Genomic DNA, 13,212 nt, shown 5'->3' with positions numbered 1-13,212 from the left:
TCTCTTTGTGATCATGGTAGCAAAAACCAGCCCGAAGAGGACGCTGCTTATCAGCACGTAGTCATAGTCGTCTTTCAGGACATCAAACTGCTTCGATGGGTACACTCGGGTCTGGTAGATGTCCAGGCCATATGCAACAACCTAAAGAGATAAGATCACGAGCTGGTAATTCAACTTCCAGCAGAAAACCAGATCCATCAACAATTGACTGAGGTCTATAGTTCTGATTAAAAGAAATGTTTAAGCGGGAAGCAGCCAGGTCTTCAGAAGTTACAGACCTCCCTGCCACAGGCTACGGTATCACGCTGCTCTGCCCACAAATTCCACGGCCTTCCGTTGAATCCTCCGCCCTGTACTCACCAAACAAGTAGACTCCAGGCCGGAGGGGGCTGTATAAATCCCTCTCATTCGGGATATGGTTTGATTGTAGTTGATAAACCTCTCGGCGTGGATCTGCACATCAGGGGAGTACGGAATCAGGTTCTCTTCTCTGAAAGGCATTTAAAGAGAAATCAAAACCCAATCAAACAGCACACAGAGGACATCATGTGTGTTTCCTAGTTTGATCAACATAAGCTGACCTAAACCAGCAAATTTAGCAGCTTTTCCCAGTGCAGATTCATTTTTGCTTCAGGATGAAAAATCAAACTTGCCAGTTGGGTCTGACTACACCACAGCAGGCTCCTTATAGGCTTCTGAAGTTTGAAAAATAAGTGTCATTCTAAAAACCAGAGAATTACTCAGACTGCTACGTCTTAGAGTGCAGACAACAGGCTGGTTTTGCTAACAGTAGGACCTGCTTCATTACAGACAAATTTATTCCATCGTCACACACCGGAAACAAAGCAACCTCGTTTAATTTCATGCAAGAATTGCCCTCAATCTGTCCAGGACAAGCTGCTCTGCTTCACAGTACTATATTATACACAAAATCCATCCCTCTTCCAAGCTGCCCAGGAACAGCAGTTATCACACTTTCCTTACCTGCTTTGTTCCGTAGGGATCTCTGGGCGGCGAGGATCCAGCAGAGCCTTTGGAAGGGAGAGGATGGCTCCGGAGGGAAGCCCAACTGTAAATTAGAAGATATGCATCTTAAAAATGATGATTTCTGACAGCATTTTTTAACACCTAACATAAATGCTCTCTTGGTGCTTGTCCTTGAACTTGTTGGGAGTCCAGGGCAGCCCACAGGCAGAATTTCTGGCAGCAAACTGCATTTTGCTCGGTTTTCAGTGTGAAACCTGGTCATATAAACACATTCAGGACAGACCAAGTGTACTTACTGAGCAAGTGACGGCTGGTGATGCCACGCTCGGTGATGGTGGCCTCCATGGCACTGATGGCAGATGGGAAGATGTAAGATTGCTGGAGGACCTGAGGTAAAATCGGGCGGTCAAGGGAGCTGAAGGCTGTGGCATTGTATTGCTCCGTCCCCTCATAGAGCTCCAGCACAGTGAACTCATTCCGACGTGCCTTCGTGTTCCAGTACTGGTACTAAAACAAGAGATTTTCAGGAATACGAAGCAAGCAGAGGCAATAATACAGAGGTAGCAGAAAAATCACAGAGAATGGTCAAAAAGTCTTCTCCAGAGAGGTTCAGGAACTGCCCCTACCCCCCAAACGTAAAGAACAAGATAAGAATAACTTCTTACCACCACCCAGTTCTCCGAATGGACAATGTGGACAGGTCCCTTCGCTTTCTTCTGTACCGACGAGTGGATGATCCTGCCTGTGACCCCATCAATCAGATATATTCCAATGAAAGTGCGCTCATGATGCGTATCCGTGCTCTCTGTCACCACAGCAAGCAGGTTTGGATTCAAGGACTGGAGAAATAAAAAAACAACTGAGAACCCCACTTTAGTGCCACAGGCACCTCGTTCATCTGCATTTCATCTGGGACTAGGCATATAATAAACAGAATATCTTATTAGATTCATAGAACGGTTTAGGTTGGAAGGGACCTTGAAGATCATAGAGTTCCACCCTCCCCTGCCAAATTATTAGCACAAATCACCTGAAGAGATCAAGCACATATTTCCCCATCATCAGATGTTTGACCAATTTAATTGCTGCATGAAAACATTTTATACAAGAAATCTCCACCAAAATTAGCATCTTCTGCAGGAGGCTATGGACACTGATGCATATATACAGAAAAAAATGGCACCACAGGGCAGTTAATCTCAACGTAGTGCCTAGAAACAGTGCTGAGATCTTCCTGTGAGATAATGCATCAACAAAAAGGCAAGAAAAAGCCAACAAAAAGTTCCAACAGCACCTTATAGAGAACACTGCGGTCTCCCATCACACGGCCCTGGGAGTGCACGTGCTCATTGGACCTCTTCCCTTTCACGGTCACTATCCTCTGTACTTCGGTGGGTATGATCACCTCCCAACTCTCCTCTGTGGTCAGGTCCTGCAAGAAAAAAAAGCATGATGTAGGAGGCTTTATCTTGTCCTCAAAAGACACCATCTCCACCAGTAAGACACAGGGAGCTTTCTCTGCTTTTAAATTTTAACTTGCTTGGGCACATTTTGAAGCCTAGCAGAAGTTATCAGCTGAACTGTTTCTATTTCAAGCAAAACTCCATAAACAAAATGAAAAGATCTACCATTATCCAGAGGACATTTAGGAAAGTGACATCACTTAGATTGTAGCGTGTCTTCCATACCCTTTTCAGCCTAAATCCAGACAGTTTTCCCTGCTCGGCATCGACGAGGTAAAAAAAGATAGAATGGGCTATTTCTTCTAACTGGCGAAGGACGTTTTTAGTTGCTGGGAAAGCTGTAACCTGGAAAAGAAGAATTGAAACACAGGTTAAAAACCAACTGACACAAACACACAAAAAAACCCAAAACAAGACTGAAAAATTATTTCAAACATGTTTATCAGGATGAGGTCTGTCTTACCAGAATAACCTCATAGTTTTATGGGAAATGTGACTCGACAGCATTTTTTTTACTTATCTTGCTTCAAAAGGGAGGGGAATAATTAACCAGAACATGAAGAAAACTGCCTCCAGGCAAAGCAATTTACCTTGTACTCATCATCGATCAAGAGCAGTACTTTGGCATAGTCTTGATCCATAATAGGCAGAAGCAAAGTCTGAAGAATTGGACGCTTCAAAACAGGGGGAGCTACTTGACTTCTCTTGCCAAAGATGGGGTTAAAGACATACAGAAAGCTCATTTTGGTTTTCTAAAAAACAAACAAGATGCAAACCTTATTTCTAAGGCAGACAAAAGACAAAAAAACCTTATTTCTAAGGCAGACAAAAGAGCTGGTTTTCTGTTACTTGCCGGTATTGACTATTCATACTCTGGATTCAGCTATTCCATCCTCAAAATATTCTGTTTAGACACACATATGCTCTATCCCGCATTTCTCTATCAAAACCATGCTGCCACATAACACAGTGTTCATGGCTTTAACTAAATCTACCTGCCACCTGCTGAAGCTGTCTCAACACATAATAATGTCTCCTCCTCCCTCACGTATGGAGTACAAAACATCCTGCAGCTAGCTAAAAGAGCCATTGTCACCTAGCTAAATAGAGGCCACATATGATTTATCTCACATGACCTAAGAAACTGAATGAAATTATTTGTTTCAATAAAAGGCTTCAAAATGAGCATCCTTAAATTTTTTAGGATTGTGTGTCTGCTTCCCTTTAGCTCTCACTCTCCTCCTGTTCCCACATCAGCGATAACAAGAAATTACGCAAAAAGATACTCTGTTCCACCCTTTCAAAGGGCAGATTTCCATGCTAAGCACGTTAAGTGGAGGGACAGGGGAAAGGGACTCACCTTGTCCTTAACAAGCAAGGTACATTGCGGAGGGTGTGGGAAATGGGCTGTTGTTCTTTGGACCATCAGCTTAAAAGAGGAGCCTGGTCTCACATTCCTGAGATACTGCTTCCACAGGATGGTGCCAGAACTGCTTTCAATACCAAAAAGCTGAGCAGAGAGACATAGTAAAGCCAAAGTTTAGAACAACACATCTCCTGCATTCAAGCACTGCATCTTTCTTTGTGATGTGACAAAGACAGAACAGTCTTACTCCCTCTTCAAAGCTACCACAAAACATTCTGCCTAAAGCCTGGCTAAAAATAGGAGTGAGAATTCAGAGCTGATACTCTTTGCTACAGTCTAGATTCCTACCCTGGCTTCCTCACCTTTCCTGAAGCGGTGACCATCACCATCATTTTCTGGAGGTTGAATTCATCTCTGGCCAAATTGTCGATGTTAATCTCATTTTTAATCTGACTCCGGGGTTTCCTGGCATCGTAGAACATCTTCCAAAGATGGGCGGTCCAGGCTTGCAGCAGGATAAGCTGGGAGGACAGCCGCTTCAGAAACATCCCCAACAAACCATCTGTAAGTAAACCAACAGCGGTAACAAGGGGGTTATGTGATGTTAGGAAAACATTATGTTCCACTCTGTAAGTGAAATTATGGCCCCAGCCAGTTGAAGTAATGCTGCCATGCATGAACCTGTGGTAATTCTTTGCCTCTGCCTCCCACTCCAGAATAGCAGAATTATAGTTAATGCTTCTATGATAGACTCTGGCATTTACCAACCTTTTCCCACTTTGCACTTATGTCGCTCATTCCAAAAGACACCCTCACCAACTGAAAGCAAACCTGCTTGCAAAGTACATAATCTCTTTCTTTGCAGTCCTTCTTTCTGACTGGTACACTCACAGAAAGTGCCCACCTAAAGCTTACCCACCTATAAGGTCTATATCTCCCTTTGCACTCATTACTCAGAGCAAGAGAAGCCCTTGAAGTAAAAAAATACTTAACTCTGACCAATCAGGGTTTATATTTAGCTTCTCAAAATAAGCAAAACACCAGACTTTAACTATATTTCACCACTGAGGAAAGCAAGCAGAGAGATCAAGTTCCACTAGGAAGCGTTAGTCAGAAGCATTAGAAAACACTGCATGCAGTCTGAGGTTACCTTGAATGGCTGCATCCAGGACAGCAAGAAAAACAAAACAAAGCAAAAACAAAAGCTATTGCAAATAAGTCTTCCAGAAAGAGTCAAAAGGAAATGCTTAGGAGAGATGGCCAAAATCCCTCCTATTGTTGCTGACTGTTTTTTTTTTTTTAATATAACAATGTAATACGCTTGTCATCTGCATTTCGCATTGGACTTCTAAAGTTTAGACAGAAATGGGTTTGTTTCTGCTCACTTTAATTGCCGTCAGTAGAGATCGGAATCCTAACTCTCAGCTCAGAGGAAAATGAAAGCAGTAAATACATTTATTCAGGAAGAAAAACAAACTCACAAAGGTAATTCTGTTAAATCTATGGTTTACCTGCTTTCTTTCCAAATTCTCCCTCCAACTCAGCCTGTGCACCTGTCAGAGGTAGATCCACCATCTCCAAGCTTACCACTTCTGCTAGTGACTCCTCTCTACTCCAGACAACTTTTCCTGGAAAGAAAAACAAGTAGAATATTGGAAAATCAACTTAATACCTGGGAATAGGCTTTTGGAAGAAAAATCATCACTGAGTATAGAAACATCTTTCAGTGGGCCCTTCAAATACAAATCACTGCTCTTAATGAAATGCAAAGTAGTATATAACTATCTAATATCACGTGATTCGCTATTTCACAAAAGACAAATACTTTATTCAACTGGAGCCACTGTTGAAAAAAAAAAAAGCCCATGGGAACAGCAAAAGCAATCTGATGTTTTAAAAGGGTTACAGTCATTAAGTCTATCTTAAATAAGAGATACAGAGTGTGAACATCTGGATGCCTTTTAAACCCTAGAAAATTCATGTCGCTGAGATGGACTTTCAACTCTTCCTGCAAATTAACATTTTTGCCACGAGGATTTTTTCTGAAGAAACTTTGAGGAAGATCTACAACAGGACTTAGATTACCATCCTACAAAAAGAGTTTTGAAATCTGCAGAAACCCCATGAAATTCAAAGGCTCTGTCTACACAAAGAATACTGTTTTCTCAGATGAGATGTCTTGTGAGGGTGAATATTTAATGGAATTTAGGTCAGGACAGTTAAATTCTTTTTGCTGGTTTCCAAAGAAAGCAGTGATAAAATATAATCATTTGGGACTTGGGAGTTTTCTTCTTCTCCTACAGTGACAAGGTGCGCACTCTTAAAAATAGAGTATGTTAACTGTGCCAGTTACCTGGCTGCTGGAGGAACATCAGCATGTGGTCTTCTGTTTGCACCAAGGCTCGATAGCCCACAGAGTCATCCTTCTTCAGGAAAACTTGGATGTATAGCTGGAAAAAAGAGCAGGAAAAACAGTGAGGTTAATGATTGCATCATCTCCTTGGAGAAAACAGAACTCTTGGGTGAAACAAGAGCAAAGAATGTAATGTGGCGCATCCGCAGAATGCTTTTTGCCTTGTCTGAAGGGCTCTACCAATCCTGCCAAATCAGGGTAGGGAGAGCATTGCAAGTCTGATAAACCACAGGACTGAAATAATCTCTCCCTGCTCACCTGCTGTGGCTTGGCACCACTCTGCTCCAGGCTAAAAGTAATTGTGGTATCCAGCAATCTTTGTCCAGTTTCAACTAGGTAGAGATTAATATTGTAGGTTTGATTGGAACAGGTTAAGGATTCCTATAACAAGAGGCAGAAAATAGCTGAGTTAAACATACATGCCACACCACATTCTGCAGGATTTCATACTCAGCAAGAACTCTGGCTTCAAGATATTTTTAGATTATATATATAGAGCTGCTACAAAACATCAGTCTCCAAAATGACAGTGTAACAGCTTTTTCATTCTGTTCCTGCATGCAAAGGAATAAAATGGACTGTCAAGAACTTCACTGTTCTTGGAAACAAGTGCACTTCATACCTGCTTCTGGGAATCCTCCAGAGTACTTCCAGCGGCGAGGCCATCAGAACTTCCAGATTTCTGAAACGAGGATGAGAAAAGATAACATGGCTTCAGACCCCAGTACAAGTATAAAAAATGGTACATTTCTGAGTGCCTGACAAGCCTCAGCTTGACTCTGAAAACAGGCAGCAAACAGTTCTGTTCTATTTTATTCTATTCCTGATAAAAATGAGACCTTTTTTAAGTCTGGTAGCCCTAGGAACGGAAATCCTTTATAGACCAGTAAAGCCAATTCCTAGGTTACATACCCACAATACACAAGGCTGAAACAGGCTGCACACAGGAGAGCATGCTTCACCAAGCCAGAGGTAGCCTTAGCTGGATACAGTCAAGACCTGTTTGCATTACCATTGTCTACACATATCTAAGAAGCTAATTAAATCTTCCTCCTCCTGAAATGACTACCCATCCCTGGCCTATGAAAGAAAACACTTGTGGAACCCACCCCCAATGCAGATCCATACTAGAGCTGTGCTGGTTACGCAGCACAGGCAAATTGCACTCACCAGTTCACTCCTGCAGGTCAGAACAGCGGCCACAGTTTTCTCCCCAGTTGTTGCAAAACTCACCAGAGCTGCCTGGAAAGAAAAAAATAGCAGGCAAACATAAAACAAACATGAAAATCTCAAAACCCCACCAAAACCAACCTGTGCAGCAAATTAAGCCATACTAGAATTAAAAACAGATGATCTTTCACAGCCAAATCTTAAATTTCACTGCTTCTCCAAATAAAAAAAAAAAAATTACCTCTTATAAGACTGAAAATACTTCTCAAAGATGTAAACAGTTGACCTGCCACAAGCTTTTGAACCATTATGTTCAGTGGTACTGAGCTTTTTAAAGCTTGTTTGCTTTTCAAAACCTCTCAGCTGGCCTAGCAAAACTACTGCTGCACCACTGGCCTCTTAGACACACGTGTCTCTATATCCACCTCAAAACCAGGAAACTACCCCAATGCTGACAGTTCTTGGCAACAAAACACACTTATACCGATGTCTGGAAATACTTCAGCAGCTAGTATATGTGAAATCAAATGGTTTTCAAACATTGCAGCTGTGAGCACAATTGCAGTGATAAGCTCTGCAGTTTGTTCAGAACACTTACTACGGAGGCGTTTGTTTTAAAGAATTCTAAGCTGTAGTTGGCCCTCTCGCTTGAGTAGATTTATCTTGGTTACCTGCTGGAAGTCCCGAAGGTGGCTGAGCAGCCCGTGTTTGTACTGCAGCAGAGAGAAGTGGCTTGGAGACAGCTGCAAGAAGAACTGAGTCCGTGAAGCACTGATTACATTGGGTTGAGTGGCCAATATCCTGGGCTGGAAGCCATCAGCAAACTCCAGGTCAAGTGACTGCGACAGGAAACAAACGTATGTATTCATGAGAACTTTTTCTTCACTGAAATGAATACCTTCCTTTTATCAGCAGAAATACAACCTTTATGAAGGGTTTCCCCATAAACAAAGGAGAAGCAAGGAGGCCTAGGCTCCCATTGGAGCCAAGCTCTGAAGACATCGTTCCAGATGGAATGATTAGACAAACACAAAGTTTTCTCTCCCTTCCCTCAAGCTATGGATCATGCTCCCCCACATACCGCTCAATCATTCTGTAGTTTACTGACAGGAAAACCCCTGTGCTGCCAGGCTCAGTCAGGCACCAAACCAGCTTGACAATGAATTACATACAATGCTCTTTCAGTACATCTCACCTGCAGCGGGATCTGCTTCATCTCCTGCTCCGTCTCCAAGGAGCAAACGTAAAGCGAATGCGTGTCCATGTCCATGCACACCAGCACTGCCTCCCCCACCACGCTGCACACGCTGTTTAAGCTCTTCAACCACGGGGCTGCTACTCTGACCTGCCAAGTGCGACACAGACAAGGAGAGGAAGTTGTCAACAGAACAAAATCTTCAAAGAACCAACTTGGACACAACCAAGAATTTAAGTCGGAATTAGTTTTACCAATGACCCTGGGAGAAACTATCTATCAGGCTGAGATTTACAGGATGGTCCTAACTAACAGCCACAAGTCTAATTCAGTTTTGCTTTTAGGGCATTCAGCAGTGAAATCCATTTATTGGCGTGTAGGCAATGCCACAGTGAAAGGGAAGTTTATCTATACTACAACAACAACTCTGCACACCATGCTACAACCCATCTAATCGGAAGTACATTTGTTAACATCAAATTCAGTATTTTGGATCCATAATCGAGCACTACCTGTTTTGTAATTTCTCCATCTTCTACGCTGAAGGTTAAAACATTCAAGTGGCTCTGGGGAACAATTCCAAGCACATGGATCACTCCAGTCCCATGGGAATACAACAGCTGGTACTGAGTATTCTCACTGCAAGAGAAGCAGCAACCATGAAGCACTGACTTCTCACATTACTGTTTTCAGGTGTTTTCAAAAGCATAGGGCAAGTACAGCATCCTTTCCTCTCCAAGGCAACAGGCTCCCTGTCAGAAGTTTACACTTCTACTTAAAAATATTTTCTTGCCTTTCTGGTAAGTGTTCCACCCATTTCTGGTGCCCGTTGGAAAGGTAGTGAAGAGAGATAGCTGCCTTCTTCAGGACTGCTACATATTTCACCACGTCCTGTAGCCCCACCAAACTAGCCACCTGGAAACTAAGCACAGGTCAGAGACAATAAGTTAGAAAGTTATTTTCTTCTAGGAAAAAAATCCACACTCTTTGTACCTTCTTCAAACACTTAACATCAGACTTGAAGTACAGTTTATAGCCCAGTTTATCTACCCTTGCTGATCTAACAGACAGTATTAGGCAGGAATCCAAACACCCCAAACCAGATACAGATTGAATGTGTTGTATATTTAAAGAGAAAATCCATCTATGAAAAATATTTGTATCTCTTTCTCTTACTGGTTTGCTAAGAAATAGAAAAAGCATTAGATTTAACAGCAAGGTTCAGGGATTCCTGAGGAATTCAGCCAAATGTTATTTTAGAAACCTTACGTCTAACTATTTTTTCCTGTTAATGGAAGTCCAAACAAGGTCAACAACCCCTTCCTTCCCAGACCAGGATTACAAAGTGAAAGAGACAGTTCAAACACAAAGCCTACCTGCCAGTGTCCAGTGACATCTCCCAGTTCAACCCTCCGATGTTGGTCTCCCAGGAACGCAGAATACGTCCAGCATTGGACACAGTGATGGCATCTGCCCAGGAAATGAAGAAAAGGAGATGAACATCGAACTTGTAGCCTACCACAGATCAACAAGGCAATGAGTTCTGGCAAATTCAACTTGTGGTCTAACACATGGTTGAGATCCCATGTACAAGGACAACTGCTAGCCCCAGCACACCATCTGCATATTCTCCTTACCCTGCCCATGGATCAGCATCGCATCTATTGCTCCTTCGGGGGTTCCCTTGTCTACATGGCGCCACACTGAAGGAAACACAGTTAAGTGAGAACAAGATTTGTACCCCAAAGGCATTTGTTTGTTATTGTTTTTAAACCTAGACTCTTTATGGCAATAAGCTTATGCAGAGAACACTCTGCCTGCCCTAAGCAACAGCTTTTGAACTGCCGGCTGAATCCTCCCCATCTGGCAATGCAGTATCACCAGCATTAATTTATCAGTATAAAAACCCAGTGTAACTTGATTGATACATTAACCCCAGCACAACAGGCATATTCTCCACAACAAAACTCTGCTTCACTCACGGATTTCACCACTCCTGGAGTTCAGGGCGGCCACCACGTTCTTCTCGGTGGCCACAATGAGCTTCTTCGAACCCTGCGAAGCCTCCAAGGAGGCGAACTTGAGCTTCCCCACGTACTGCTGCCTCCTGCGAGAGGAAAAGTGGGCCGGGGTTAGACGGGACAACGGGGCGCCCCGCTGAGGTGGCGGGAGGAGGAAGGCCCGACGGGCGGCTGCCGGAGGAGGCAGCAGGGCGGACACAGGGCCTGCTTGCAGGAGGAGGATGTCGGCGCGGTGAAGACCCCCCCTCAGCTTTCCTGCAGCACTCACCAGTCAAACTTGCCCACTTGGTCCTCATAGACGGCGGCCGCCACAGGCAACAACAGCAGCGCCCCCAGCCCCGCCGCCATGGTCAGAGGCCGGCGGCGATCCCGGCGCCGATCCCGGCGCCGAGGGGGCCTCGGAGCACGGCAGCGCCATGCCGTAGTCTAAGCGGGACCGCAAGGGTGAGTGCCCCGACCTCCGTCTCCCCTCCGCTCCCCCGTCCCCGCCCTAACGCCGCCTCTCCCCGCAGTTTCCCTGACGCGGACGCCCAGGAAAGGGTTGGAGGCCAAGCAGGCGCTGATCGCTGAGGTGAGTGCGGTGCGGCCCGGCCCGGCCCCGCGCGGTGTCCCCGGCCCCCGCTAACCGCTGCCCTTCCAGCTGCGGCGATGCGTGGACACTTACAAGTACATCTTCGTCTTCTCCGTCGCCAACATGAGGAACAACAAGCTGAAGGACGTGCGGAACGCCTGGAAGCACAGCAGGTGAGGCCGGGTGGCGGCGGCGGCAGGGGCTGCGGGCCGAGGGGTGAGAGTTCCCGGAGCTGACGGCTGCCATCTCCATCTCCTCCTCCTCAGGATCTTCTTCGGGAAGAACAAAGTCATGATGGTGGCGCTGGGCCGGGAGCCGAGCAGCGAGTACAAGGAGAATCTGCACAAGGTAGGGGATGTGCATCCCAAAGCTTCGCGGAATAAAACCTCAAGGTATGACAGAGCTTCCTCGGGTCACCGTGCCGTGGGTTTTTTAATTGAATCCATCCGTATCGTGACACAAAAGCTCACAACCCCAGAAGATAAGTCCCTGGGTGCTGCCCAAGTCCCGCAGACGGCTTCTTTCTTTCAGGTCAGCAAACACCTGCGAGGTGAAGTTGGTCTCCTCTTCACTAACCGCACCAGAGAGGAGGTGGATGAGTAAGTACGCATCTGTCACTGCTGTGGCTGGTCTCTTCTCCCAAGAAACAAGCGATAGGACAAGAGAAAATGGCCTCAAGTTACACCAGGGGAGGCTTAGGATGGATATTAGGAAAAATTTCTTTGCTCAAAGGGTTGTGAAGCATTGGAACAGGCTGTCCAGGGAAGTGGTGGAGTCGCCATCCCTGGAGGTATTTAAAATACAGGTGGATGTGGTGCTGAGGGACATGGTTTAGGGGTGGCCTTGGCAGTGCTGGGTTAATGGTCGGGCTCGATGATTTTAAAGGTCTCTTCTAACCGTAACGATTCTAGGAAATGCTGAGCAGCTTTTTTTTCACTCGACTACTCTACTTCCTGACATTTCTCTTAAAGCAGTGATGATCTCATGAGGTTTTTCCGCTTGTCTTTCTCTGCCATCCCTGACGCAGTGGGGAAGAAGTTACGGCAGGCTGTGCCATAATCCCCGTCTTAGCCAAGGAATGTTCTCTCCGCAGCTAAAGCTGTCATTCCCTGTCACAGGTGGTTCTCCAAATTTAAAGAAGTGGACTTTGCCCGCGCAGGGAACAAGGCGACATACGCAGTGAGCCTGGACACAGGGCCCTTGGAGCAGTTCCCCCACTCCATGGAGCCTCAGTTACGGCAGCTGGGATTGCCAACGGCATTAAAGAAAGGTACGTGAAGCGGCCAAGAAGGTAAGCTTTGGGTTTTTTGTCCACACAGATATGATCTTTTAAGGACAATGTTAAATAATCAAATAGAACTTAGTTTTGGATAAAATCTGATAGACAACTTGTTCAGCTGGTGCTAGAACTCATTATATTCTTCTCACACCATTCTCCCCAAACTGATGTCAAAGGATGAGTGAAAAAAAACAGCCTTCCAGCCAAGCCTAGGGCATTGGCATCCCGTTCGGAAACCACATGTGGGATTTTTTTAGAGTTGATCCCACCCAGCTTCTCGGGGTGTCCCAATAGTTGCATGGAAAGGCATACGCTACAAAGGGCAGTGTTTGAGTTGTAGCTCTGCTCCTCACATTTCAGTGGCCTTTTTTAGTATTTTGAGCCTGTTCCAAGAGCTTTTGTTCCTGCAGGAGTGGTGACGCTACTTTCCGATTACGAAGTCTGCAAAGAAGGGGATGTTCTCACCCCTGAACAAGCCCGTGTCCTGGTGAGTAATGTTGTAACACATGAGCTACTATTTCCCCTGATACAAAATAATTAACTGTTCAGCTTAATTCCACTGGAGGGTGTGAGTTCTTGGATGAAGGCAAGCAGCACTTCTGGGTATCAGTCAGTGGGGTGCAGCAAACATCCTTGCTCATTTCTAATGCGAGTGCTAAAACTCTGCAGCAATTACTGCAGCTCCTGCTTTGCTGCAGTTCCCGCCTGGAAGCGATATTTACTGTAAGTGGTTTTGCTGGGCTGGCC

General features: G+C 45.0%; 2 protein-coding genes across 2 annotated transcripts in view; one reads left to right on the top strand and one right to left on the bottom strand.

Annotated features, from left to right (window-relative positions):
• Positions 1-3: 3 nt before the first annotated feature.
• On the bottom strand, positions 4-10,963 carry EMC1 (ER membrane protein complex subunit 1; the record flags this gene model as incomplete). Its single annotated transcript, XM_009889994.1, has 23 exons — positions 10,884-10,963; positions 10,577-10,701; positions 10,232-10,297; positions 9,971-10,064; positions 9,388-9,516; positions 9,107-9,233; positions 8,595-8,744; positions 8,071-8,238; positions 7,400-7,471; positions 6,852-6,911; positions 6,488-6,610; positions 6,170-6,266; positions 5,328-5,444; positions 4,179-4,378; positions 3,811-3,960; positions 3,041-3,202; positions 2,676-2,795; positions 2,282-2,419; positions 1,653-1,826; positions 1,284-1,494; positions 985-1,069; positions 361-490; positions 4-141 (listed from the first exon to the last, which is right to left on the bottom strand). Coding segments are annotated over exons 1-23 (2,916 nt in total), but the record flags the coding sequence as incomplete, so codon positions are not given.
• Positions 10,964-11,031: 68 nt separating this feature from the next.
• The window catches only part of MRTO4 (mRNA turnover 4 homolog (S. cerevisiae)), a 2,606-nt gene continuing 425 nt past the window's right edge, over positions 11,032-13,212 (top strand). The window contains 7 exon segments of the mRNA XM_009889974.1: positions 11,032-11,059; positions 11,128-11,186; positions 11,256-11,359; positions 11,453-11,534; positions 11,718-11,785; positions 12,305-12,456; positions 12,876-12,952. Coding sequence (XP_009888276.1) covers positions 11,032-11,059; positions 11,128-11,186; positions 11,256-11,359; positions 11,453-11,534; positions 11,718-11,785; positions 12,305-12,456; positions 12,876-12,952 — 570 coding nt within the window.

The sequence above is a fragment of the Charadrius vociferus genome, unplaced genomic scaffold (assembly GCF_000708025.1).
Source record: "Charadrius vociferus isolate BGI_N301 unplaced genomic scaffold, ASM70802v2 scaffold838, whole genome shotgun sequence".
Lineage (NCBI taxonomy): Eukaryota > Metazoa > Chordata > Aves > Charadriiformes > Charadriidae > Charadrius > Charadrius vociferus.
This window is presented reverse-complemented; position numbering and strand designations above follow the sequence as displayed.